This window comes from Ranitomeya variabilis, chromosome 1, assembly GCF_051348905.1.
Source record: "Ranitomeya variabilis isolate aRanVar5 chromosome 1, aRanVar5.hap1, whole genome shotgun sequence".
Classification (NCBI taxonomy): Eukaryota; Metazoa; Chordata; class Amphibia; order Anura; family Dendrobatidae; genus Ranitomeya; species Ranitomeya variabilis.
In genome coordinates this window covers 761,190,412-761,215,734 of record NC_135232.1, presented here as the reverse complement: position 1 = coordinate 761,215,734, position 25,323 = coordinate 761,190,412, and the positions used below count along the sequence as shown (strand labels likewise).

At 45.1% G+C, this 25,323-nt stretch overlaps 1 protein-coding gene across 2 annotated transcripts in view; it reads right to left on the bottom strand.

Moving 5' to 3' along the window:
• MED16 (mediator complex subunit 16) overlaps positions 1-25,323 on the bottom strand; it is a 59,088-nt gene that overhangs the window by 10,050 nt on the left and 23,715 nt on the right. For both annotated transcript variants that reach the window (XM_077271573.1, XM_077271581.1), the window contains exons 6-12: positions 19,613-19,768; positions 19,283-19,491; positions 8,228-8,434; positions 7,387-7,597; positions 7,171-7,304; positions 5,784-5,976; positions 843-1,056 (exon numbers count right to left, since the gene is read on the bottom strand). In XM_077271573.1, coding sequence (XP_077127688.1) covers positions 843-1,056; positions 5,784-5,976; positions 7,171-7,304; positions 7,387-7,597; positions 8,228-8,434; positions 19,283-19,491; positions 19,613-19,768 — 1,324 coding nt within the window. The remainder of the gene's footprint in view (positions 1-842; positions 1,057-5,783; positions 5,977-7,170; positions 7,305-7,386; positions 7,598-8,227; positions 8,435-19,282; positions 19,492-19,612; positions 19,769-25,323) is intronic.

Below are 25,323 nucleotides of genomic sequence, written 5' to 3'. Positions count from 1 at the left end.
ACCACTAACTACTAGCAATCACTATCTGTGGACGTAACCATGGATACCTAAGGTCCTGCAATACATGCACACGAGGAAAGAGACATAGCGAATCAGAAAAACTATACTACATTTCTAAATGGAGGTATTTTCTACTATTATTATACCTACTACATACTGGGATAGGATATTGGTGATGGGAATGCCTCTTTAAAAAAAACAAAAGAAATTTTACTTGGGATCCTAGACACCAACAAGAACCAGAGAAACAAGTATCCCTAAAATTTAACTTTTAATCCATAAAATTAAAAATAATTATTCCAAATTTGAAGACATTGCCACACACGGGTTACCATAGGGAGAGCAATACAATTAAATGAGAACTATTAGGCCCCGTAGGTCCACTAATACTGGTCTATTCAAATTTGGAATAATTGTTTTTAACTTTATGGATTAAAAGTTATATTTTAGGGATCCTTGTTTCTCTGGTTCCTGTTGAATGCCTCTTTAAGCCACAGAATGCCTACCATTGACACATGGTGAAAGTAGCACTCCACTGTGCATGGGAGTGTCGGCATTGGGTCATACCCATTTGATTAAAAAAAAAAACAAACTGGTGTAATAAATCATGTGATTAGCTAGCCTTGGCAGTTGACTACAATGACTCTGTACGTAATAGGAATATAATAATCTTAAAAGGAATTTTTCGACCCAGGGCAAACTTTCAGCAAGCTGCACTAACAATGTGTAATATACACACTGTTAGGATACAACTCTGCTGGCTGGTTTCAATGGTCGTCACAAGACTTCAAGCATGCGATTTTCATACTTGCAGTCACTCTCAGCCAACCTGCTCTACTTACCTTGTATAAGCTTCATACTGTATAAAAGCATGGCTGGGGGCACCAGGTGGTTTCCCAAACTGCAGGCGTAGAGGCAGCTTGCTCTGAAGCCGGCTGATTAACCCGTTTCCCAGGGGCAACCAGTCCATGTTAGGAATAAGAAACTGACTAGGTAGCAGGCAGCACTCATCTATCAAAGCTTCATCCGGCTCACATGGATGGTTGTCATCTCGGCCTACAAGAAATATGTCATTAGCTGTAGTCTAACTATTTCAATTTACTTAAAACATAAGAAAACCCCACAATTTGTATATCTACAAGGAACATAATTCCCAGTACTAACATGGGAAGTGATAATGGTACTATGGGTACTTCATATTAGAGCATCAGTCATTCAACACAAGTGATTCTTTCAGCATACATTAACGATGGCTCTTTACATGGAAGTTTTGCTAAACATACAGTGAGGTCAATAAATATATGGACAGTGACAAGTTTTGTCATTTTAACCCTTTACCAAAACATATTCAAGATACAGTTATAAAATCAATATGGGCTTAAAGTGCAGATTCTCAGCTTTAATTGGAGGGTATGTGCATCCTAACTGGAGTAAGGGTTTAGGAATTACTGCTCTTTAAGGGCTCTTTCACACGTCCTGATATTTCCGCTTCTGGGAAAAAACAGTACGGGAGCCATACATGTGGCATCCGTGTGATACGTACCGACGCCTGGGAAAAGCGTGACAGTTTGCGCTGTTCCCAGGTGCCGGGTTCTGAAGGCAGCTCGGATCATTGTCCCCGAGATCAGAGCGAGCAGGTGACAATGAAGGTTACCGCACACTGAACTGAGCATGGGAACAAATGGCTGTGACCAGCGGTAACCTTTATGATGTTACCACTCATCACTGAAGCTGCGTTCCAAGCTCAGCTCAAGATATCCTGGATTCATGGCTGAGCAGTCACATCATGCCATGGCTCAGCCATGTAATCCAGATGTACCAGAGCTGGACTTCTTCGTGGGACAAATGGATTGTTGTCGACAGGTGAGAAATTTGGTGTTTTATTATTTTAATTTTTATAGTAATAAATGGGAAAAAGAGTGTGGGGTGCGTTTATTTCAAATAAAGGTCTTTGTTCTTGCTGTGAATATCTTGAAATATGACTATGGGGTTAGTAATGGGAGAGTCCTATAGACACCTCTCCATTCCTAACCCCTGGGCTTGAAGTCAGCTGACATTAACCCCAACCCCACTTTTTTCTTTCAGTATCTAAGTTTATCATAAGAAAAGACTTCCTGAGAGCAAATACAGAGTGTTCAACACAATGTGTAAATCATTAATCAGCCTTAAAAATAGAAAGGTCCAGATTAGACTTTGCTAAAAAAAAAAACATTTAAAGAAACTAAGACAGATGAAACTAAGATCGACCTGTACCAGAATGATGGGAAGAATAAAGTATGGCGAAAGCATGGAACGGCTCATGATCTAAAGCACACCACATCCTCTGAAAAACATGGTGGAGGCAGCGTGAGGGCATGGGCATGCATGGCTTCCAATGACGCTGGGCCACTAGTGTGTATTGACGTGACTGAAGACAGAAGCAGGTGGATGAATTCTGCAGTGTACAGGGTGATATTTTGTGCTCTAATCCTTAGATGCACATTCAATTGAAATGATGTACCTGCTGTAGAGGGGACGTGTGGGAGAGGCAGCGACAGATCTGCTAGTCACAGGAGGCAGGAGCTTGCTGCCATGGCTAACCCATGCCCACTGCTAAGAAAAATGAATATCCATGACTCTCCATGCCCATGGGAATGGAGAGAAGTGAATATTCATTTCTCTTTAATAGCGGGCACAGTAAGCCCAGCTGTCGGCTTCCCACAGCGGCTGGGCGATCACGTGTGCTCGCTACTAAAGAGAATATTCATTGCTCTCCACGCCTATGGGAGTGGAGAGCAATGAATATTCATTCCCTTAAGTAGCGGGCACACGTGATCACCCGACCACAGGAAGCCGGCTACTGTGCCCACTATTAAAGATCAATGAATATTCACAGTGCTCCACTACTATAGTACTGGCGTGGAGAGCAGTGAGTTTTCTAGCAGCTGTCCTCTGCTTGTAAGCAGCGCATGACTTCAATGCCATGTGCTGCTTACAAGCATAAATCAGCTGCTGACATCAGAACAAGATGCTGCAAAAGAGCACAGGGAAGGTAAATATAATGGCTTATGTTACTTTTTTTAAGTTTTTTGATAGGGGCCAGCATATCAGGATAGGTTAGAGGGGGCAATGCATACCAGGATAGGCAAGAGTGTGCCATGCATACCAGGATAGGTAAGAGTGGGCCATGCATACCAGGATAGGTAAGAGTGGGCCATGCATACCAGGATAGGCAAGAGGGGGCCATGCATACCAGGATAGGGATGAGGGAGCCTTGCATAGCAGGATGGGGATGAGGTCAAGCATAACAGGATGGGGATAGAGGTCATGCATGCCAGGATGGGGGTCATGCATACCATGATAGGGATGAGAGGACCATGCATACCAGGATAGGGATAAGGAGGCCATGCATACCACGATGGGGATGAGGGGGCTATGCAAGCCAGGATGGGGATGAGGGGGGCCATGCATACCAGGAAAGGGAGGAGGGGGTCCATACCTACCAGAATAGGGATGAGAGGGCCATGCATACCAGGATAGGGTTGGGGAGACCATGCATACCACGGTAGGGATGAGGAGGCCACGCATACAGGAATAGGGATGAGGGGACCATGTATACCAGTATTGGGATGAGGGGGCAATGCATACCAAGATGGGGATGAGTGGGCCATGCATACCAGGATGGGGATGAGGAGGCCATGCATATCAGGATGGGGATGAGAGGGCCATGCATACCAGTATGGGGCTCATGCATAACAAGATAGTAATGGGCGCCATGAATACCAAGGCCATGCATACCAGGATAACGATAGGTGCCATGCATACCAGAATGGGGATGAGGGTGCTATGCATACCAGTATGGGGATGAGAGGGCCATGCATACCAGGATGGGGGTCATGCATACCAGGATAGGGATAGGCGCCATGCATACCAGGATAGGGATGAGGGGGCCATACATACCTAGATTGGGGACATATATATTTATACCACAATGGGGGATTTTAGTATAGAATTGACCACATTTTTTGCTTCATTTTTTTTTCTATTTTCTCCTGTAAAACCTAGGTACATAAGTACAATATGAGTACTTGGATGGGGACATGACTACAATATGGGGACCTGGATATGGGGACATGATTATATTATGGGGACATAACTACATTATGGGGACATGTCTCCATCCAGATTCCCATATTGTAGATATGTCTCCATCCACTTCCCCATATTGTAGCTATGTCCCCATCCAGGTCCTCATATTGTATTTATGTCCCCATATTGTAGTTATGTCCCCATCCAGGTCCCCATATTGTAAATAACTACAACATGGGGACATAACTACAATATGAGTACACATTTGTTATCAACACATCCATAACGACCCAAGCTCTAAAAAAATAAGAAAACACAGCAAAAATGTTCAAAAGGTGTTTATAAAAAAATGTATCACTAAAAATGTCAATTTGTCCTTCAAAGAATGCAGCCCCCCAAATTCAAATGTTTTCTATATGTGGCCCATAAACCCAGCCGAGTTTGAGACCCCTGATATAGATTGTGTCATCCCCATGAAACAAGAGAGGAGGCGCTGGATCAAGAACAGCTACATCCATCGAACTGGACTGTCCCGTAGCTATTTTTTGTTTTATGGAGAGAGCATTGGGAACATATATACAGAATTCTAGAAAGCTGTCACATGGGGCTATAGCACCGAAACGCACGTCAGGGACTTGGTGCCATCAACAGCAAAGGTAATTTGATTTCTCAGCTCATTTCTACACATTTTGTAATCAGCGATGGGGATTCCTTCCATATGAGACATCTTTCACGTATATACTAATGGTCACCAGGTTACATTACATGGGACACCTTATGTATCTCTGCACATGCTCTGTTAATAAGTCACACTTCATCATTATATGGGATCCTATATATATGTGATTTCATAGATGTCCTTTTTGTTTGAACGTTATTATGCAGGACACTGTATATGCTGCTATATAATTCTCATTACTACTTGATCCTTTATACGTGTTCTCTGGACTATTTGCTCTATAGGATACTTTTGGTGTTTTCCTGGTATTATATGCAACATAGGATAGTATAGATGGTTATATATATATACCTGGATGGGTTATTGCTGCACCATTCCTTATACGTGTTTCTATGATTACTAGATGTCGAATATTCTTCCCTTATGCTATTTGGTGCCATCTATTGGCCAATGTGTATATCTACATGTTTTTATATTTAAATAGATTTTTTTAGTAAAATTGTTCATTTTTAAGATTAAAAAATTGTCTTGTTTTGCTTAATTTGCACTAATTTTTTATCTGAGTTTACATTCTATGGTGCTTAACCACAATGTATAGTCCTACAATTTGAGTATGTTTCTTTCCACATATCCTAGACTTGTTGCTGACATTTAACCAATTCCTTTCAATGTTAGAAATAGTTATCATTGTATATCCACATTACTGCAATTATAGTGCAAAAAAAATTCCTACAGTCACATCCGATCATTTTCGTAACACGGAAATAATAATTACAAGTTTACTTATTGATCGGTGTATGGACATAACTGGCATGGACCCATATGATGACAATAGAAACGATGAAGTATGGTTGACATGCCTAGTGAAAGTTTTTTAATGTAGCAGAACTGGTTCTCCCCAATCATATATCAGCCTTTTCTATGTAGCAACTATAAAGCTGAAAACCAACAAACATGAAAATGAGCACTGTGATAAATGTTTTTTACATTTTCAGGCAGAGAAGAATTTCTGCCCGTCAAGAAGAAGCATCCTTACAGCACATCCAGAGGCGAGTAAGAAGACGGAAAAGTAAGGACATGCTGTCCTGTGTATCTGATGTGGCTGTGTACACCGGGAGGCAGCTGGGTTTCAGAAGGCCCCAAATTCGGATCATGACCATCAGTTCACGCAAAGTACTAAGTGATACGCCATCACGCAAAAAACTGTGTCCGGGTCGGAAAGAGGAGCCCTGTAGAATACATGTCGGATTATAAATTACATTTCAATACTCTCTAGTATTGTCTAACAAATAGACGGTAGACATGTACACTTCCCAGTCCCATAAATGTAACACTTTTCACAGTGGCTCATGTTGGATGATAAATTTGGCATACGTTTGAACACTTTTTTTTTTTTGCTCCAACTTTACACGACCTATTGGCTGGCTCGGATTATGCCCACATATACAATTGTATCACTCATGAAGTAAAACAGCAGCATGCGTCTCCCCATGTGATGGTACACACAGTCTGCCCCCACAAAGTGGTATCTCCCAACCAAGAGTCGGGAAGTCTCATCAAGCTGTCAGAATAGAGAGACAGCAGAGAGCCTGACTTCTCACGGTCTTGTGGGGTCAAAGCTTGAATTACCAAATTAGGTCACTGAAAACTTTTAAACAATTAAAAAAAAAAAAAAGATTTGTTACATTACAATAGAGACCAATGTCAGAGGAATGATAATGGGTAAAATAGGTTTTAGCTACAGTTCCTGTAAATAGATATATATACAGATATAGATGAAGAAAGGGTAACTAAGGTGTAAAAAGGGATCTAAGAGGTAAAGTTTCTCCGTGTTAAGATTGACAAGCCAGGTCCGGCATACCAATATGAGGAGACTAAAACACCTTGCATGCGCCTCTGAGAAATGAAATATGCAAATTGTCTCTTCAGAGAGGAAGAGGGTGAGAACTCTAGTGCCACCTATTGGAAGCAGCGATCCTACAAAGTCATTATCGACCCTTTAACGAGACTTGAAATATGACTTAGGATAAAAGCCAAATCAGAATCTCAATTCGTAGACACTGTGTTTTGGGGTACTGCCCCTTATCTACATATTGAGATTCTGATTTGGCTTTTATCCTAAGTCATATTTCAAGTCTCGTTAAAGGGTCGATAATGACTTTGTAGGATCGCTGCTTCCATTAAATAGCTCTAGAGTTCAATGGCACATGACCACTTTAGTTAATCACTGGCTACAACAGTCGTTTGCTGTATTTCTGGCATCAATTTGAACATAGGCAGCTATTATAAAAATCAATAAATAAGGAATAGCCTGGATATCAATTTTTCAGGCTACACAGTTTTTACTACAAATTATCAGGGGAAGATCTAAATACTTAAAACAATTTGAAATGACAGTCTGCACAGTTTGGACGTTGAATTACCTGATTAGGAAGGCTTGCCAGTAGATACAACACAAAATCACCAATCCACTGGATGAGCTGCTGTAAAGACTGAAGTGTTGGCATGTCAAGCACAAACTCCTCCGTCTTCAGGTTAATCATAACCTTATCTATATCTAAAGACAAAAGAATTCTCTTATATTAAGATATATTAGAGTGGGTATCGACTTGAGTCAATGTAACACTCCCAGACCCTACCAGTGTCAGGAAATTTATTGCAGATCTCAGTGAGCCGGTCTCCTGGACTTTTGTCAGGAGTGTTGAGAACATGTGGCCGAAGTAAAGACTTCAGAGTGCAGCTGATTGAGATGAGGAACAGCTTGGCGTGGTAATCACAAACTCGAGTGATTGTGCTAGGCGACAGTTTACAAAGTGATGCTTTCATGGACAGAATCCTGGTGGAAAGGACCTAAAAAGATTAAGAAGAGTTTTAAGGATATGTCATCCATCTATGTTTAATTTGGCTGTAGCGTCCAACCAGGAGATCGCTACAGCCATCACTCAAAAAGCAGACGGGAAGTTTTATGGAATGCTTACTGAAGACAGCTGAAGGTAGTCGTGGCTGCTAAATCCTCCTGAAAAGTTTACAGGTCTCCCTATCGAGACCTGTCAGAAAATTTGTAGGGTCCAAACTGCCAGAAAAGACAAATACACCTATCTCGGTGACAGCTTCCGTTTAAATGATTATTACCATTTCATAAAGTGACGGCATACTACAAGAATATCCCATCACTTTGTGAGTGGTAGGGTTCTGACCTCTGGAACCACCATTGGTAAAGAGCAGGAAAGGCCCCTGCACTGCTTTAGTGCTACAGCCCCATCACCATTTTTCCCAGTACATAAGCATTCCCAACCACTACTTGCTCAGGGAGCCACCTCACAGCTCCAGTGTTGTACAGCCTAGTACAAGCATATACTAGTGATATTCTCATTTCACAAAATGATGGCTTAACGCATTACTGAGAATACTCAATTAGCTACAAGTTGGCATTATTCAGTGGGTACCTAAGCAGTGAGTGATCTGGTACAGCGCACCCACCTGTTGCAGTGCAGCATTCTGTTTCGTGTACTCCTCATGCAGCTTCTCAACTAAATTATGTACCATGCTTGGCTGTACATGAAGCAATATGTCCCACCAGTCATAGCCGGTCACCATGCAGTATTCAAGAAGGAACAGGAGGTGACGAAGTGATGTAGTCATGTCAAGTGCATGTCCCATGGATGGGGAGACCCTCAGCATACTGAGCTGTAAAACAAAAGGACTGAACACTCAGTGATAAGACAGTAAGGAGTAGGTGATGCCCATCGGTATAATATAGAGGTAAAAATAAGAAATGGCATTTGTGCGCCTCCCAACACTGACCATATTGGTGACTAAATCTACTAGCAAGGTAGAGAAACTATAGTGAAGAGTCATCATCTCAAGGATACTAATCGGCATGGATCTCTCCTCCACTCCATGGATAAGTCATTCTCCTCATTGTGGAAAGCTTGGGAAAGGGGAATAGGAGAGCCAATAGCTGGGGAAGATTGGTTTAAAGCCTGTGCTGCTAAAGATGAATCCTAAGGTGAACACAGTGATTGAACATGAAGCCACCGGCTCCCTGAGCCATCAGTCTCTGCTCAATGGGCATGGAGACATTGTGCCTGCTGTGGGGGCATTCAGTACACAAAGTGTGCAGAGCTGATCAGCACATCTGAGAGAATGTGGTGAGTAGAGTAGGGTTCATTTTATATTTTAACTATCGGTCAGCACTTGTTTGGGGGGGGGGGGGGGTTGTGGGGCTTCATCATATTGTGCACTGTTGGGCTGTAGATAAAGGTAAATCGTACTGCTCCTGTTATCGAGCTTTAAAGGGTACATGTCCCCATGCCCTTCAACCCACCAGAATTAGTTGTTACTGTATGTACGGCTCCACTTGTACTAAATTCTTGGCAACATTTGTAAGTGTTGCCTTTATTTTTATATTTCTTTTTTTCCCCTTGTAAACCTTTAAAATGATCTTTAAAAAAAAAAAAAGCCTGCCCAAATACTGAAATATGACAAATTCTGGGACTCGCAGGGTCTGTATTTCATGCAGAGGCTGCAACGTAAAGAACACTTCATAAGAAAAGATGATCCTGAGTAATATATAGTGGGTTCTAAGGTACGTATATTTTCCTAATGCTCCTCATAACAGAGGAAAACATATGATAAAGCTGTGAAACAAATACAAAGTCAATACTCAGTTACCACTGGTAATAATTGTTATGACTCTTTTTGAGAAGTTCTTAAAGTTCAGAAAATAAAGTTCTGCATTAACATTAAATAGAATAGAAGAATCAACCTTCGAAAAGGAAAAAAAACAAAACACACACACACACACACTGACAGACAATGAAAGCGAGCAAGAAAAATGACTCATTAATGGCGACCAGTCATATGCTCCATGCTTGTCAAACCGCAGTTTGCACAAACTAGATCCTTGCTGCAGGCATATTTTTCTCAGCATTACAGAGAAGGTATCCTTTAGGCCATGTGCCCACGCTGCGGATTCCTTTGCGGAATTTTTCGCAGCGGATTTGATAAATCCGCAGTGCAAAACCGCTGCGATTTTTACTGCGGATTTATCGCAGTTTCAATTGCGGGCACCGCTGCAGGTTTACACCTGCAGTTTTATATTGGAGCAGGTGTAAACCCGCATCGGAATCCGCACAAAGAATTAACATGCTGCGGAATATAAACCGCTGTTTCTGCGCGTTTTTTTTCCGCAGCATGTGCACTGCGGATTTCGTTTCCCATAGGTTTACATTGTACTGTAAACTCATGGGAAACCACTGCGGACCCGCAGCTGCAGAAACGCTGCGGTTCCGCAGCAAAATCCGCAGCGTGTGCACATACCCTTAAAGATCCAGCTGGAAACTATAGCAGGAAAACAGACTAGTCCAACACCTCTCACCGCCTACTTTTCCCAGCGGCGTTCTAGGTGACTGACAGATCTCTCCCGTAGCAAAAGACTTATAGTTAGTCAATAACTTGTAGCAGTGACAGAAAGCGCCGACCGGGGGCAGAGCCAGACCTGATCACCAAACTATATTTTCTCTTTAACGCTGAAGCTTTTCAGAAAATAGTACACCTAGGTGCAATCGTGCAGCCAGGCTCCAATTCATGCTGCCTGCTGTTGGGCAGTATGAATCAAATGACAGGTTCCCTTTAAAAAAAAGGAAATTTTTGTGTACTCACCGTAAAATCTCTTTCTCTTAACCTCTAATTGGGGGACACAGGACCATGGGTGTTATGCTGCTGTCCAATAGGAGGCGACACTATGCATAATCTGAAAAAGATTAACTGTGGCTCCTCCTCTGCAGTATACACCCCTGGACGGCATCAGCCTTCTCCATTTTTGTGCAAAAGCAGTAGGAGGAACGTAACATGAATAACATAATTATGCCTGTAAGAAGGCAACTATGTACGAGCTCAAAGAACAATATGAAAACTCAACAGTTACAACGGCCCGGAAAGGGCAACAGGGTGGGAGCTGTGTCCCCCAATTAGAGGCTAAGAGAAAGAGATTTTACAGTGAGTACACAAAAATCTCCTTTACTCTGTCGCCTCATTGGGGGACACAGGACCATGGGACGTCCTAAAGCAGTCCCTGGGTGGGAAGCAATGGACGAATATTGTGCAGACAGGCTCCTATACTTAGGGCAATGCCGCCTGCAGGACACATCTACCCAGTCTCGCGTCCTCTGAGGACTGGGTATGAACCCTGTAGTGTTTAGTAAACGTGTGTAGGCTAGTCCAAGTGGCTGCCTTACATACTTGTTGTGCCAAAGCCTGGTGCCAAATGGCCCAGGAGGCCCCTACCGCCCGTGTAGAGTGTGCCGTAATACCGGCTGGAAGAGAAGAATTCTTAAGGCGGTAGGCCTCCTGTATGGTGGATTTGATCCACCTGGCAAGGGTAGCTTTGGAAGCTGGCAGACCCTTGTGGCTGCCTTCCGGAAGGAGGAAAAGAGAATCAGACCTCCGGAAGGACGCAGTCCTAGACACGTATATACACAATGCCCTGACGAGGTCAAGCGTATGCAGAGCCTTCTCTGTTGTGAATTTGCTTTTTGCTCCCTCTAGTGGTTACTAGTTTTTTGACTCTGGTTTTTCTGTCATTCCTTTTATCCGCACCTGGGTCGTTAGTTAGGGGTGTTGCTATATAAGCTCCCTGGACCTTCAGTTCAATGCCTGGCAACGTAGTTATCAGAGCTAGTCTGCTGTGCTCTTGTCTACTGATCCTGGTTCCAGTTATATCAGCTAAGTCTGCCTTTTGCTTTTTGCTATTTGTTTTGGTTTTGTATTTTTGTCCAGCTTGTTCCAAATCTATATCCTGACCTTTGCTGGAAGCTCTAGGGGGCTGGTGTTCTCCCCCCGGACCGTTAGACGGTTCGGGGGTTCTTGAATTTCCAGTGTGGATTTTGATAGGGTTTTTGTTGACCATATAAGTTACCTTTCTTTATTCTGCTATCAGTAAGCGGGCCTCTCTGTGCTAAACCTGGTTCATTTCTGTGTTTGTCATTTCCTCTTACCTCACCGTCATTATTTGTGGGGGGCTTCTATCCAGCTTTGGGGTCCCCTTCTCTGGAGGCAAGAAAGGTCTTTGTTTTCCTCTACTAGGGGTAGCTAGATTCTCCGGCTGGCGCGTGTCATCTAGAATCAACGTAGGAATGATCCCCGGCTACTTCTAGTGTTGGCGTTAGGAGTAGATATATGGTCAACCCAGTTACCACTGCCCTATGAGCTGGATTTTTGTATTCTGCAGACTTCCACGTTCCTCTGAGACCCTCGCCATTGGGGTCATAACAGTTTGCCAGGCCCGTATTAAATGTTTAATGCATTGCAGAAGAGGGATTATAAGAAAGAAGATTCTGAGTTTTTTTTTTCTTCTTCCCCTTTACCTCAGAGTGGCTATGCTTGCTGCAGACATGAATGTCCAGACCTTGATTACAAGTGTGGACCAGCTGGCTACTCGTGTGCAGGGCATACAAGACTATGTTATCAGAAATCCTAGGTCAGAACCTAAAATACCGATTCCTGAACTGTTTTCCGGAGACAGGTTTAAGTTTAGGAATTTCGTGAATAATTGTAAATTGTTTTTGTCCCTGAGACCCTGTTCATCTGGAGATTCTGCTCAGCAAGTAAAAATTGTTATTTCGTTCTTACGGGGCGACCCTCAGGATCGGGCTTTTTCGCTGGCGCCAGGAGATCCGGCATTGGCTGATCTTGATGCGTTTTTTCTGGCGCTCTGTTTACTTTATGAGGAACCCAATCTTGAGATTCAGGCAGAAAAGGCCTTGCTGGCTATGTCTCAGGGGCAGGACGAGGCTGAAGTGTATTGCCAAAAATTTCGGAAATGGTCCGTGCTGACACATTGGAACGAGTGTGCACTGGCCGCTAATTTTAGAAATGGCCTTTCTGAAGCCATTAAGAATGTTATGGTGGGTTTTCCCATTCCCACAGGTCTGAATGATACTATGGCACTGGCTATTCAAATTGACCGGCGGTTGCGGGAGCGCAAAACCGCAAATTCCCTCATGGTGTTGTCTGAACAGACACCTAATTCGGTGCAATGTGATAGAAAAACCGCAAATTCCCTCATGGTGTTGTCTGAACAGACACCTGATTTAATGCAATGTGATAGAATCCTGACTAGAAATGAGCGGAAAATTCATAGACGCCGGAATGGCTTGTGCTACTACTGTGGTGATTCTACACATGTTATCTCAACATGCTCTAAACGTATAGCTAAGGTTGTTAGTCCTGTCACCGTTGGTAATTTGCAACCTAAATTTATTCTGTCTGTAACTTTGATTTGCTCACTGTCATCTTATCCTGTCATGGCGTTTGTAGATTCAGGTGCTGCCCTGAGTCTCATGGATCTCTCATTTGCTAAGCGCTGTGGTTTTACTCTTGAACCATTAGAAAATCCTATTCCTCTTAGGGGTATTGATGCTACGCCATTGGCAGCAAATAAACCGCAGTATTGGACACAGGTTACCATGTGCATGACTCCTGAACACCGCGAGGTGATACGTTTCCTGGTTTTACATAAAATGCATGATTTGGTTGTTTTAGGGCTGCCATGGTTACAGACCCATAATCCAGTCCTGGACTGGAAGGCTATGTCAGTCTCAAGTTGGGGCTGTCGTGGTATTCATGGGGATTCCCTGCCTGTGTCTATTGCTTCTTCTACGCCTTCGGAAGTTCCGGAGTATTTGTCTGATTATCAGGATGTCTTCAGTGAGTCTGAGTCCAGTGCACTGCCTCCTCATAGGGACTGTGACTGTGCTATAGATTTGATCCCAGGCAGTAAATTTCCTAAGGGAAGACTGTTTAATCTGTCGGTACCTGAACATACCGCTATGCGTTCATATATCAAGGAGTCTCTGGAGAAAGGACATATTCGTCCGTCTTCTTCCCCTCTTGGTGCAGGATTCTTTTTTGTGGCAAAAAAGGACGGATCTTTGAGACCGTGTATTGATTATCGGCTTTTAAATAAGATCACTGTCAAATTTCAGTATCCTTTACCGCTGTTGTCTGACTTGTTTGCCCGGATTAAGGCTGCCAAGTGGTTCACCAAGATAGACCTTCGTGGTGCGTACAACCTTGTGCGCATTAAGCAAGGTGATGAATGGAAAACCGCATTCAATACGCCCGAAGGTCATTTTGAGTACTTGGTGATGCCTTTTGGGCTCTCCAATGCGCCTTCAGTTTTTCAGTCCTTTATGCATGACATTTTCCGGAAGTATCTGGATAAATTTTTGATTGTTTATCTGGATGATATTTTGGTTTTTTCTGATAATTGGGATTCGCATGTGGAGCAGGTCAGGTTGGTCTTTAAAATTTTGCGTGAAAATTCTTTGTTTGTCAAGGGCTCAAAGTGTCTCTTTGGTGTACAGAAGGTTCCCTTTTTGGGGTTCATTTTTTCCCCTTCTGCTGTGGAGATGGACCCAGTCAAGGTCCGAGCTATTCTTGATTGGACTCAGCCCTCGTCAGTTAAGAGTCTTCAGAAGTTCTTGGGCTTCGCTAACTTCTACCGTCGTTTTATCGCTAATTTTTCTAGCATTGTGAAACCTTTGACGGATATGACCAAGAAGGGCTCCGATGTAGCTAACTGGGCTCCTGCTGCCGTGGAGGCTTTCCAGGAGTTGAAACGCCGGTTTACTTCGGCGCCTGTTTTGTGCCAGCCTGACGTCTCACTTCCCTTTCAGGTTGAGGTGGATGCTTCGGAGATTGGGGCAGGGGCCGTTTTGTCGCAGAGAGGCCCTGGTTGCTCTGTTATGAAACCTTGTGCCTTTTTTCTCTAGGAAGTTTTCGCCTGCCGAGCGAAATTATGATGTGGGCAATCGGGAGTTGTTGGCCATGAAATGGGCATTTGAGGAGTGGCGTCATTGGCTCGAGGGTGCTAAGCATCGTGTGGTGGTCTTGACTGATCACAAAAATCTGATGTATCTCGAGTCTGCTAAACGCCTTAATCCGAGACAGGCCCGCTGGTCATTGTTTTTCTCCCGCTTTGATTTTGTTGTCTCGTATTTACCAGGTTCAAAGAATGTGAAGGCCGATGCTCTTTCTAGGAGCTTTGTGCCTGATGCTCCTGGAGTCGCGGATCCTGTTGGTATTCTTAAAGATGGAGTTATCTTGTCAGCTATTTCTCCGGATCTGCGACGTGTGTTGCAGAGATTTCAGGCTGATAGGCCTGAGTCTTGTCCACCTGACAGACTGTTTGTCCCGGATAAGTGGACCAGCAGAGTCATTTCCGAGGTTCATTCCTCGGTGTTGGCAGGTCACCCGGGAATTTTTGGCACCAGAGATCTGGTGGCCAGGTCCTTTTGGTGGCCTTCCTTGTCAAGGGATGTGCGGTACTTTGTGCAGTCCTGTGGGACTTGTGCTCGAGCTAAGCCTTGCTGTTCTCGTGCCAGCGGTTTGCTCTTGCCCTTGCCTGTCCCGAAGAGACCTTGGACACATATCTCCATGGATTTCATTTCTGATCTGCCGCTATCTCAGGGCATGTCCGTTATCTGGGTGATATGTGATCGCTTCTCCAAGATGGTCCATTTGGTTCCTTTGCCTAAGCTGCCTTCCTCTTCCGATCTGGTTCCTGTGTTTTTCCAGAACGTGATTCGTTTGCACGGCATCCCTGAGAATATTGTGTCAGACAGAGGATCCCAGTTCGTTTCCAGGTTCTGGCGATCCTTTTGTAGTAGGATGGGCATTGATTTGTCGTTTTCGTCTGCTTTCCATCCTCAGACTAATGGACAGACGGAGCGAACCAATCAGACTTTGGAGGCTTATTTGAGGTGTTTTGTCTCTGCTGATCAGGACGATTGGGTGACATTCTTGCCGTTGGCTGAGTTTGCCCTTAATAATCGGGCTAGTTCCGCCACCTTGGTTTCGCCTTTTTTCTGCAACTCCGGTTTCCATCCTCGCTTTTCTTCGGGTCATGTGGAGCCTTCTGACTGTCCTGGGGTGGATTCTGTGGTGGATAGGTTGCAGCAGATCTGGAATCATGTGGTGGACAACTTGAAGTTGTCACAGGAGAAGGCTCAGCGCTTTGCCAACCGCCGCCGCGGTGTGGGTCCCCGACTACGCGTTGGGGATTTGGTATGGCTTTCTTCCCGCTTTGTTCCTATGAAGGTCTCCTCTCCCAAATTTAAACCTCGTTTTATTGGGCCTTACAAGATATTGGAAATCCTTAATCCTGTATCTTTTCGTCTGGATCTTCCTGTGTCGTTTGCTATTCACAATGTATTTCATAGGTCCTTGTTGCGGCGGTACATTGTGCCTGTAGTTCCTTCTGCTGAGCCTCCTGCTCCGGTGTTGGTTGAGGGCGAGTTGGAGTACGTGGTGGAGAAGATCTTGGATTCTCGCCTCTCCAGGCGGAGGCTTCAGTACCTGGTCAAGTGGAAGGGCTATGGTCAGGAGGATAATTCCTGGGTGGTCGCCTCTGATGTTCATGCGGCCGATTTAGTTCGTGCCTTTCATGCCGCTCATCCTGATCGCCCTGGTGGTCGTGGTGAGGGTTCGGTGACCCCTCACTAAGGGGGGGGTACTGTTGTGAATTTGCTTTTTGCTCCCTCTAGTGGTTACTAGTTTTTTGACTCTGGTTTTTCTGTCATTCCTTTTATCCGCACCTGGGTCGTTAGTTAGGGGTGTTGCTATATAAGCTCCCTGGACCTTCAGTTCAATGCCTGGCAACGTAGTTATCAGAGCTAGTCTGCTGTGCTCTTGTCTACTGATCCTGGTTCCAGTTATATCAGCTAAGTCTGCCTTTTGCTTTTTGCTATTTGTTTTGGTTTTGTATTTTTGTCCAGCTTGTTCCAAATCTATATCCTGACCTTTGCTGGAAGCTCTAGGGGGCTGGTGTTCTCCCCCCGGACCGTTAGACGGTTCGGGGGTTCTTGAATTTCCAGTGTGGATTTTGATAGGGTTTTTGTTGACCATATAAGTTACCTTTCTTTATTCTGCTATCAGTAAGCGGGCCTCTCTGTGCTAAACCTGGTTCATTTCTGTGTTTGTCATTTCCTCTTACCTCACCGTCATTATTTGTGGGGGGCTTCTATCCAGCTTTGGGGTCCCCTTCTCTGGAGGCAAGAAAGGTCTTTGTTTTCCTCTACTAGGGGTAGCTAGATTCTCCGGCTGGCGCGTGTCATCTAGAATCAACGTAGGAATGATCCCCGGCTACTTCTAGTGTTGGCGTTAGGAGTAGATATATGGTCAACCCAGTTACCACTGCCCTATGAGCTGGATTTTTGTATTCTGCAGACTTCCACGTTCCTCTGAGACCCTCGCCATTGGGGTCATAACACTTCTCCACTCTATGAACCGGAACCGGACAAAGGGATGGTAGTGAAATTTCCTCATTGAGGTGGAAGTTGGACACAACCTTCGGAAGGAAGGATGGGACCGTACGAAGAACTACCTTGTCCTGGTGAAAAGCCATGAAAGGCCGTCTGCAGGAGAGTGCTGTCAGTTCAGACACCCTGCGTAGCGAGGTGATTGCCACCAGGAAAACCACCTTCTGGGAGAGAAGGCGGAGCGGGACCTCCTTAAGAGGTTCGAAGGGTGGTTCCTTCAATGCTGTCAGGACCAGGTTGCGGTACCACGTTTCTAGTGGTCGTCTGTAGGGGGGAACCAATCAGGAAACCCCCTGAAGAAAAGTCCTTACCTCAACTAGCGCAGTATTGCTAGGGGGGATTGGGATCAGGGACCCCTCCGTTTCCTTGTCTGAGTCGGAGTCACAGATGTCTTCCGAATCCTGTGTATCATCTCTGGTCGGGGATTGCGGAGATCTGCGTTGTCTGTCCCTGGAAGGGGATGGTCTAGCTGACCTGGAGCTACGGTGTCTCTCCCTAGAAGGGGATGACCGAGTGCTATGGGATGACGTAGATGGACTGTGGGTCCGCTTGCGTCCTGACTTAGACGTGGATGTGCCAGGGTCGTCCTGTCCCTGAGCCAAGCTCTCCCTTTGTTGGGTAGCGGTCATAGCCGAGGCATGACTCTGCAGAGCCTGAAGCAATGTGGAGGTTAGGTTATCTATAGACTGCGACATCTGAGTGACCCACTCCGGCGTGGCATTAGACACCGAAGCATTGGCAGGGGCCTCTTGGGGCTCTGACACAGTAGTCTGAGTGCAGTCCTGGCAGTGTGGGTAGATACTGCCACTGGGGAGAGCGGTCCTGCAGGCTGTGCAGAATGCATAATAGCAGTCCTGCCTGGTTCTCTTGGACCTTGAGCAAGGCATAGTGCACAGAGTGCAGAAGGGCTGCTAAGCAGAGGACGTTACAGGGGTAGTCTATGCAGAGGGCCCTATGGGGGAGCCTTATAGGGAATATGGATTCACAGCCGAGTAAAACAACCCAGCTGTGATCTTACCCCACCAGTTTGCCCCTAGGTCCAGTGCCGAAGATCCACAGTCCTGTGCCCCCCCGGAGACTGGCTGGCCTAGTCCTGGTCCTACTGACCGGGAGATGCAGGGTTAATCCTTGCTGCAGTAGAAATGGCCGCCGAGGAGAAGAGGCAGGGGGAGAAGGGGTCGGAGAGCTGAGAAAAAAGCGGCAAAGCTGTGTAAAAACACGCCCTTTCTGTCTCGACCCACCCCCTCTATGACACTGTAGAGTGTCATATTTGTCATCCGGGGGGCGGGCCGGGGGGGTGGAGAGGAGGCGGTGGCTTCAGCTAGGCCGAAGCCGGGGCCTAAATTAGATGCCTGATGCCCAGAAGGGCTCCAGGCTGGCGCGAAAGTCTGGGAGGGGGACGGATCTGAACCGGACCCCCCTGGATTTAAAGGCAGGATAGCGGTGGGGCTGTAAGCGGAAGGGGGGGCCCGGTGAGGGGTCCCCCTGAGGCAGTATAGAGCTGGTGCTGCCGCAGAGACAGGGGCGCAGGGAGCCCTGTGTCTGTCTGTGCCATGCCTGCCTGCACTCCCCCCGGCCCCGACAGGAGCCCACAGCTGGGCTGGGGTCCCTGGATGCAGGCACAGTGTGCTGGCCCATTGCTGGGAGCTGTAGAATGCTGCATGTACAGGCCCTACCTGAGGCGTCTCAACCTAATACCCCCAGAGGGGGATTAGGGAGGGTGCTTTGTCACCTTCAGGGGCCTTTATCCTCGCCTCGACCTGAACCCAGAAACCAAAAGGAATTGGGGAAGGAGGGGGGTCTCGACTTCGAACCAGCACCCGAGGGACTGGGGAAGGAGCAACATGGGGAATAGCCATCTCCACTTCAACCGGGCACCCCATAATAGAGGGCCGAGGAAGGAGCCATGCCAGGAGTCTCGCAGGAGACCCACTTTTCTTCATCTGCAATCCGTCAGGGAAAAAACGGAGTAAAAAAAAGTTTTAGGTGTGCCTCCTATGCGACACTAAGCAAACTGGAGAAAGCTGACGCCGTCCAGGGGTGTATACTGCAGAGGAGGAGCCACGGTTAATCTTTTTCAGATTATGCATAGTGTCGCCTCCTAGTGGATAGCAGCATAACACCCATGGTCCTGTGTCCCCCAATGAGGCGACAGAGTAAAATTGGTATCTTAGATAACGTATTATAGTACATTTATGATCTTTCAACTAACCTTTCCCTGAGTATCCAAGCCGACTAAAGCCAGAGACGTCCAAGACATCTGTAACGCTTTAAAGTGTATGCATGGGGTAGGTGACCGCTGCCGTTTTAAGCTAGGTTCTTCTGATGGGCGCATGGAGTTGCCAAATAGCACAGCCATTGTCTGTAGAGATAGTCTGTGCACAATATGCACATTGCCATCATGGAAAGCCAGAGCAAGGCCTGCAAATATGATTGAATTCTAAACATTAGACATGCAAGTACTCAAATAACAGCCATGAAATCAATCTTCAGGATAAGAAAAATGTAATTTGTAGCACATTGAATCTTAGGAATACCATACCCAAGCCAGGATAGAACTTTGTATCGTTTGCTACTTTGATGTCTGTGTTCGTAAGGGAAATTGGCAGTTTGGGCAATGCCACGGCAGACACACGTTCCAGTTCATTGGTAGCAGATAATATGCGCCATTTCAGGATCATTGGTTGCTTATCACTTACTGCAAGGCAAAAACAACAGCATAAGGCATAGAGACAAAATAGAAGAATTTACATATCACACGTATTGACAATTATACACGGTATGGTCAAAATAATAATAATTTTATTTATATAGCGCCAACATATTCCGCAGCGCTTTACAACTTATAGAGGGGACTTGTACAGACAATAGACATTACAGTGTAACAAAGTCACAGTTCAAAACAGATACCAAGAGGAATGAGGGCCCTGCTCGCAAGCTTACAATCTATAGGAAAAAGGAAGACACGAGAGGTGGATGGTAACAATTGCTTTCGTTGTTCGGACCAGCCATAGTGTAAGGATCGGGTGTTCATGTAAAGCTGCATGAACCAGTTAACAGCCTATGTATGTAACAGTACAGACACAGAGGCTATTAACTGCATAAAGTGTATGAGAACATGATGTGAGGAACCTGATTATGTTGTTTTGGTTTTTTTTTGTTTGTTTTTTTAATGGGCCACACAGGGATAGTTAGGTTAATGCGTTGAGGCGGTAGGCCACTCTGAACAAATGCGTTTTTAGGCCACGCTTAAAATTGTGGGGTTTGGGGAATAATCGTATTAACCTGTGTAGTGCATTCCAAAGAACTGGCGAAGCACGTGAAAAGTCTTGGAGACGGGAGTGGGAGGTTCTGATTATTGACGATGCTAACCTCAGGTCCTTAGCAGAACGGAGAGCACAGGTAGGGTGGTAGACTAAGACAAGGGAGGAGATGTAGGGTGGTGCTGAGCCATGGAGTGCTTTGTGGATGAGGGTAATAGTTTTGTACTGGATTCTGGAGTGGATTGGTAACCAGTGTAATGATTGGCACAGGGTAGAGGCATCGGTGTAACGGTTGGTGAGGAAAATGATCCTGGCTGCAGCATTCAGGACAGATTGGAGCTGGGAGAGCTTGGTAAGAGGGAGGCCGATTAAGAGAGAGTTACAATAGTCAAGACGAGAATGAATGAGTGAAACAGTAAGAGTTTTTGCAGTGTCGAAAGTAAGAGAAGGGCGAATTCTAGAAATGTTTTTGAGATGCAGATAAGAAGAGCAAGCCAATGATCGGATGTGGGGGGTGAAGGAAAGCTCGGAATCAAGTATGACCCCAAGGCAGCGGGCATGTTGCTTGGGAGTAATGGTGGAACCATACATGGAGATGGCAATGTCAGGCAAAGGTAGGTTAGTAGAGGGAGAAAACACGAGATCAGTTTTTGACAGGTTCAATTTCAGATAGAGGGAGGACATGATGTCAGCGGTAAGACAATCACTGGTGTTTTCTAAAAAGGCAGGCGTGATATCAGGAGAACAAGTGTATAATTGGGTGTCATCAGCATAGAGATGGTACTGGAACCCAAATCTACTGATTGTTTATCCAATAGGGGCAGTATACAAAGAGAAGAGGAGGGGGCCTAGGACTGATCCTTCAGGAACCCCAAAAGTAAGGGGAAGGTGAGAGGGGGAGGAACCAGCAAAAGATACAGTGAAGGAGCGGTCAAAGAGATAGGACGAGAACCAGGAGAGAACGGTGTCCTTGAGGCCGATGGAGCGGAGCATAGTGAGGAGGAGCTGATGAACCACAGTATCGAATGCTGCGGAGAGATCCAAGAGAATTAGCATGGAGTAGTGACCATTAGATTTAGCTGTTAGTAGGTCATTAAAGACTTTAGTGAGGGCAGTTTCAGTAGAGTGTAAAGAGCGGAAACCAGATTGAAGAGGGTCGAGAAGAGAGTTATCTGAGAGATAGCGGATAAGATGGGAGTGGACCAGGCGTTCGAGGAGTTTACAGATGAAGGGAAGATTAGAGACAGGTCTATAATTAGCAGCACAGTTTTGATCGAGGGATGGTTTTTTAAGTAATGGATGTATGATGGCATGCTTAAATGAGGAGGGAAATATACCAGAAGACAGAGAAAGGTTGAATATTTTTGTTAGGTGAGAGGTGACAGCCGGGGAAAGGGACTGGAGGAGATGTGACGGAATGGGGTCACTGGTGCAAGTGGTCGGGCGAGAAGATGCAAGGAGCCTGATTACTACTTCTTCTGTGACTCGTTCAAAGTCAGAGAGTGAACTAGATGCAGTGGGGGAGGGAGGACAGTGCATGGTATGAAGGGATTGGGAGATAATTTCCTGTCGAATGTGGTCAATTTTTTCTTTGAAGTAATTGACCAGATCGTCAGCGCGGAGATCTGTTGTTGGGGCCTGCACTCTTGGGTTGAGTAGGGACTGGAAAGTGTCAAAGAGACGTTTAGAGTTATTGGACAGTGAGGTGATGAGGGGGTTAAAATAGGTTTGTTTGGAGAGGTGAAGGGCAGAGTTGTATGTTTTAAGCATGAACTTATAATGGATGAAATCTTCGGGTAGATTAGATTTTCTGCACAGACATTCGGCGCACCTGGAGCACCGCTGTAGCGTGTGCCACGGTTGTCGCCGTCTGTGCCGAGTTGTCCTATGTATAGGAGGTGCAATTTCATCCAGGGCACTTTGCAGGGTTTCATTGTAATGCTTCAGTGCAGAATCAGGACATGAGATGGAGGAGATAGGGGCCAATTATGACTGCAAGTTCTTCATAAGTATCTGGGTGTTAATGGCCTGTATGTTTCTATAAGTGTGGAAAGTGGGGGTGACCTGAGCGGGATGGCAGTTCTTGATAGAGAATGAAAGGAGGTTGTGGTCAGAGAGCGGGAGAGGGGAGTTTGTGAAATCATCCACTGAGCAAAGTCAGGAGAAGACCAAGTCGAGGGAGTTTCCGTCTTCATGCGTTGGAGAGTTAGTATGCTGCGAGAGGCCGAAAGAGGAGGTTAGAGATAAAAGGTGAGGAGAAGAAGGGGAGATGGGAAAAGCAATGGGGATGTTGAAATCACCCATGATAAGGGTGGGGATGTCACAGGAGAAAAAGTGTGGAAGCCAGGTGGCAAAGTGATCCAGGAACTGATGGGAGGGGCCCGGGGGACGATACACCACTGCCACTCGCAGGGAGAAGGGGATGTAAAGTCTGACAGCATGGACCTCAAAGGAAGGGAATACAAGTGAGGGTACTTGGGGGATAACTTGGAAGGTACATGTGGGTGATAGGAGCAGACCAACTCCTCCACCTGCTCTGCTGTCCGATCTTGGGGTACAAGAAAAGTGTAGTGCTCCATATGAAAGCGCAGCAGCAGCGGTGGTGTCTGACTGCTGGATCCAGGTTTCAGTAAGAGCCAGGAGGTTAAGAGAATTAGAAAGGAAGAAGTCATGGATAAAGGAGAGTTTATTACACACAGAGCGAGAATTCCAAAGGGCACAACTGAAGGAGGCAGAACGCATGCAGGGAATAGTAATAAGGTTAGAGGGGTTTCTGAGTGTAGCAGTTGGGAGGTTTGGCTGGCTATAACATGGGGGGCCAGGGTTGGGAGAGATGTCTCCATCGACTAGGAGGAGGATAGAAAGAGTGAGCAGATGGTTAAGTGATTTGTGAGAGCGTCTCTGGTGTTGGATGGTGGGACTGAATGGATCTGCGCTGTTAAGCAATGTGAACAGAGCACGAGTGCTATACATAGGAGAGGAAAGGACAGAGGAGCCGATATGGATGGAGTGTAAAGAGTTAATGCAAGGGCGGTGAATGTGAGTGAATGCGGCAGCCAGGATAAATATTATACAAATACATATGGTGAATATTTGTTCTGTTTCAAATGAACAGGGAATAGATTTAGATTGTCAAAAGTACGCAGCCAGCTGTTCTAACATGCCAATCCAACGCCACTCATTGCAAACTGGTGCCATCCAATTTCAAAAGACAAAAAATAGCAATTCAAAGAGCTGTTGAATTAAACAGCACAAATGCCCAGTAGACCCCAGTGGCTACAATAGGGTCAGTTTGGTTTCTGTTCTGATTGCGCCAAGAATACCGGACAGAATGGCAGAGGCTGTGAACAGAATCTCCAATGCAATGATTACCAAAGCCTGACAGTCAAATGTCTCCCTTGATACAAAAAAACCCTCAGACATTCTCGGACTAAAGTGTCCTAGAATGTATGAGATTGCTTTGAGTCTGAATAATAAAGAAAATTTTTGTATATATATATATATATATATATATATATATATAAAAAAAATTGGAACAGCATCCAGTACTACCTCAATGGCGTGCAAAGCTCTTCCAACCAGCAGTCCAAAAAAGCCTCCAGTAATAGTTTCAAAAAAAGAAAAGCAGCACATAAAAGTAATAAGAAAGTGGACTTTATTGCCTGAGCGGCGTGGCAACGTTTCGGATACAAAGTCCTTTTTCAAGCAGTGAACATCTCTCGTACACCCTCCGGGTAGACCAATTGTGTCAGGATGTGACTCCATTTTTTCTAAGATTGGGATTTTTCTTGATAAAATCCTTAACCCGATTGCCAGTTGTGCGGAGTCTTTTGTTCGGGACACTACAGACTTCCTTAAAAAAATAAGTGATATCGAGGTGACAGGTGAAGTGATGTTGGCATCGTTTGATGTCACATCGCTTTACACGTCCATTGACCATGGCCGAGGGTTGGAGGCAATTAATAAAAAATTATTGACCACACACTATTCTATGGAAGCCAGAGAGTTTATAATTCAACTTTTGGAATTAGTTTTGACCAAAAATAATTTTTTGTTTGGGGATCCCTTTTATATGCAATTATGCGGGACCGCCATGGGCGCGAACATGGCGCCCGTGTATGCAAATATCGTTATGAGCGTCCTTGAGGAGGACCTCGTCTACGTGTCCCACCACTTTTGCTATGTGGCTGCGTGGTGGAGATACATAGACGATGTCTTCCTCATTTGGACTGGGACTGAGGACATGCTACGTGAATTTCATGATTTTTTGAATATGATTGACGAGACAATTAAATTTACCCTTGTATACTCGGACACAAATATACAGTTTCTGGACTTAAATGTCCGAATTGAGAATGACAAATTGGTCACTCAACTGTATACAAAAACGACTGATAAAAATGACTTGTTGTTGTTTAACAGCCAACACCCGCAGAAAACAAAAGAGTCTATTCCATATAGTCAGCTAATGCGAATAAAAAGGATTGAGAGTGATGCAGATTACACTGGTCAACAGCATTTTTGGTGCCAAAGATATTTCATCGAATTTAGGGTATTTTTGGGGTGCTGATTCTGAATATGTCATCAGTTTTGCCAGATTGGCTCAAGTTTTTGAGATTTTTGGTATCTTATTTATAGCACTTGTTGGTAAATGCGACGCATCATCTCATTAATTTCTTTGGATTAGTACTTGAACTGAGCAGTTCTCAATATAGTTTTGTGTTAATTAGTGTTCTAAAAGTTTGTTCATAGCTTGATTTTTGCACTAACTTTATGTTGTTGTCTGTTTTCCAGTGAAAAGCATGAACTCATCAAGAAGAAGTTGTCTTAACGATCCAGACTCATTCTGTTACATTTGTGGTGAATACACACTGCCAAAACATAGAAGAAACATAACAGACTTCGTAAAAAAAGTGTATTTTGCCTATTTTGGGGTTATGCTTGGGGACCAAGACAAGTTTTGGGCACCACACATAGTGTGCAAAGCATG